At 36.7% G+C, this 2,635-nt stretch overlaps 2 protein-coding genes across 2 annotated transcripts; one reads left to right on the forward strand and one right to left on the reverse strand.

The window, feature by feature from the left end:
• The first annotated feature begins 10 nt into the window (after positions 1–10).
• Positions 11–2,101, forward strand: LOC112466520 (myosin-IB-like). The gene is made up of 6 exons (XM_025034641.1): positions 11–186; positions 359–604; positions 721–936; positions 1,208–1,305; positions 1,443–1,545; positions 1,631–2,101. The coding sequence occupies exons 2-6, from the start codon at positions 380–382 to the stop codon at positions 1,643–1,645; spliced, it is 657 nt and encodes a 218-aa protein (XP_024890409.1). The 5' UTR covers positions 11–186; positions 359–379; the 3' UTR covers positions 1,646–2,101.
• A 31-nt stretch (positions 2,102–2,132) lies between these two features.
• LOC112466521 lies at positions 2,133–2,629 on the reverse strand. The gene is made up of 2 exons (XM_025034642.1): positions 2,481–2,629; positions 2,133–2,396 (listed from the first exon to the last, which is right to left on the reverse strand). Exons 1-2 carry the CDS (start codon positions 2,578–2,580, stop codon positions 2,230–2,232), a joined length of 267 nt encoding a protein of 88 aa, XP_024890410.1. The 5' UTR covers positions 2,581–2,629; the 3' UTR covers positions 2,133–2,229.
• Positions 2,630–2,635: the final 6 nt, after the last annotated feature.

Consider the following 2,635-nt stretch of genomic DNA (forward strand, 5'->3'; position numbering starts at 1 on the left):
ATATTTATTATGCTAAATTGATGCAGATTTATCGAAGGCTTTATCACACGGGATGGACCGCCTACAGAGATTAACAAGGCATTTATTGAATTGGCGAAATCGCAATGGCTCATCAGACTTTCGAAGGCGTTGCCACCGGGTGTCTTAAATAAATACTGGCCGCCATGTCCATATTCTTGTCGAGAGGTACGAAATAGGAATAAGAAATAGCTCGGCTCTCTGCGTAAAAAATTCTCAGCAAAATAGAAAATACGTTGCCCGTATAGTTGTATAATTTATACGTATACATTGCTCTATAATCAATTTTTCATTTTCCGTTGCATAATAAACGATATAGTAAATATATGTAATTGCACAGGCATCAGAGCATTTGCGCGTAATGCATATGCTATGGAAAGCCCGTTGTTATCGAAAGGCGTTAAGCAAGGAGGACAAAGACCATTTTGAGTTAAAGATTCTTGCCGAGTCTTTGTTCAAGAATAAGAAGAAATCTTACGCAAAGAGTGTAGGTCCGAGATTTGTAACCGATCGTCTCGGTGAGGAGTACAAAGCACTGCGACAGAGCTTTACGAATAACATTTTGACATCCGGAGAAAACATAAAGGTAAAGATAAATTCGCGATAAGTCATTGCAATACTAATTTTTTTTCTCTCATACTATATGTATTTACAATGAATTCTATAAAATGGAAATCCTAAAATTACAATCCATGCTTTTAGTACGCCACTCCCGTCATTAAATACGATCGGCATGGGTATAAGCCACGCGAGAGAGTACTCATTTTAACACAGAATGCCGTATACATTCTCGACACCCTTAAAACCTTCAAGCTTAAGCATCGTCTACCTTACAAGGCTATCGAGGAGTTGGTCGTTACCAGGGAGTCGGATAATTTACTCGTCGTTAGGATACCACCCGAATTGAAAAAGGACAAGGTTTTTATACCTAGAATTTCAATAAAAATCTTAATATCTTTAACTCTAAAGAGAATTATTTCAAGCTAACAGTAAAAAATAAAAAAAATATATAAGCAAATGATAAATCATTTGCTTATAATGATATAATACGAAAATTAATAAATAATTTGATGTTTAGCAACTGGAATAAACTAAATTCGAAGTGAAAAGTAATTTAAAATTAAGTGATTTATTAAAATCAATAAATATAAACAGGTGATCTATAGTTCCGCGCATTTCTGCTTTACAGGGTGATTTGATCTTGGAAGTTCCGCATTTAATAGAAGCGTTAACGAAAGCGATCGATATCACCAATCCGAATATTCTTAAAATCGTCAATACCGAATCGTAAGTTCCCATCCAATTTTTTCAACATTATATTTATCCCTTTAATGATATATTCAATGAAAATTCAATTTGGCTAATCTGTTGTTTGCTACTTTTTACCCTACTTCTACTAATATTTACAATGTCATGTGTCTCAGTGTGTCCCACAAACTAGTCAGCGGTAAGGAGGGAGTCATCGAAGTTAGGACCGGCGCCACTCCGGCGATCAGTAAAAATCGAGAGAGTGGACATTTATTAGTGGTAAAGATCCGACATCCCGAAATAATCCTAATCCTTTCGAGCAATCGTCTGTCCGTCGGAATTGTTTTAAATCGTCGAATTTCAGGTCGCTTCCCCGTAAAACTATCCCAAGAGGATCTCTCGAGAACCGGAAGAACCGGTGCCACGATGTTTGGAGCAGCCTTAACACAATGTGATTTAGAAAATACGCAACAGAACATTAAGAAGAGATAATATATGACATTTTAATACATCTTTAAATTACTCCGGCGATTTTGTCACCTTATCACGAAAGGGTGATAAAATGACAGTATACAGGTCTTTCATTCCGACGTACAGATTACGTCAGAATTGTTGAAAGTATGGAAGGCCCAGAGTGCCATAAGGCCTCCTGTATAATATTTCCTTGTAAATTAGGTAATATTATTAAACAATATTTATTCTGATAGGAAGAAGGATAAAACCGACCGGATTGGTGAGTTCGCGCTTGTCAGTAATTTATAAACGTTATTTAAATATAAACTAAGCTTCAGTTACGCGAGCGCAATAAATGGAAAGAAATTCTCTCTTCACTTTCCTCACTGTGACCACATCCCTTTTCCAATAAATAGTATCGAACAGAACAATATCTTTTAATTAAGAAAGATACGTACATACGTAAATCATGTATTACTGATGTAAGCAGGTATTATAACACTTAACGTATCACTGTTTCTTCGAACTGGAAGGATCTTTCTTTCTGAGGGTTTTTCTTCCTTCTAAGGCTCTCCCTCGCAAGTCATCTTCCACCGCGGTGTTCACCGTCTTTGAGATCATCTTCTTCAATTTCTGCGCTTCTTGCAACTTTGTCTTCTTCGGTTGAACAGGGGCATCTTTGAGAAAGAGAATACAGCATATTACCATAATCTCAATATCATTATGATTCAAGAAAGCTTATTTTTTCCTAATTCACTTACTTCCACGTCTTTGGATAGCAGGGCCTTTCTTGCTCTTGTTGGCTTTTGCCTTTGCCGCCGCCGGTAGCTTTGTCTTAACTTTGAGTTTTCCCTGCGGCATTATACTTCACCACTTATATGCAAGCTCAAGTTTATAGATTCAACAAATGTAATCG

The sequence above is a fragment of the Temnothorax curvispinosus genome, unplaced genomic scaffold, assembly GCF_003070985.1.
Source record: "Temnothorax curvispinosus isolate PA1 unplaced genomic scaffold, ASM307098v1 QBEX01016319.1, whole genome shotgun sequence".
NCBI classification, from domain to species: domain Eukaryota; kingdom Metazoa; phylum Arthropoda; class Insecta; order Hymenoptera; family Formicidae; genus Temnothorax; species Temnothorax curvispinosus.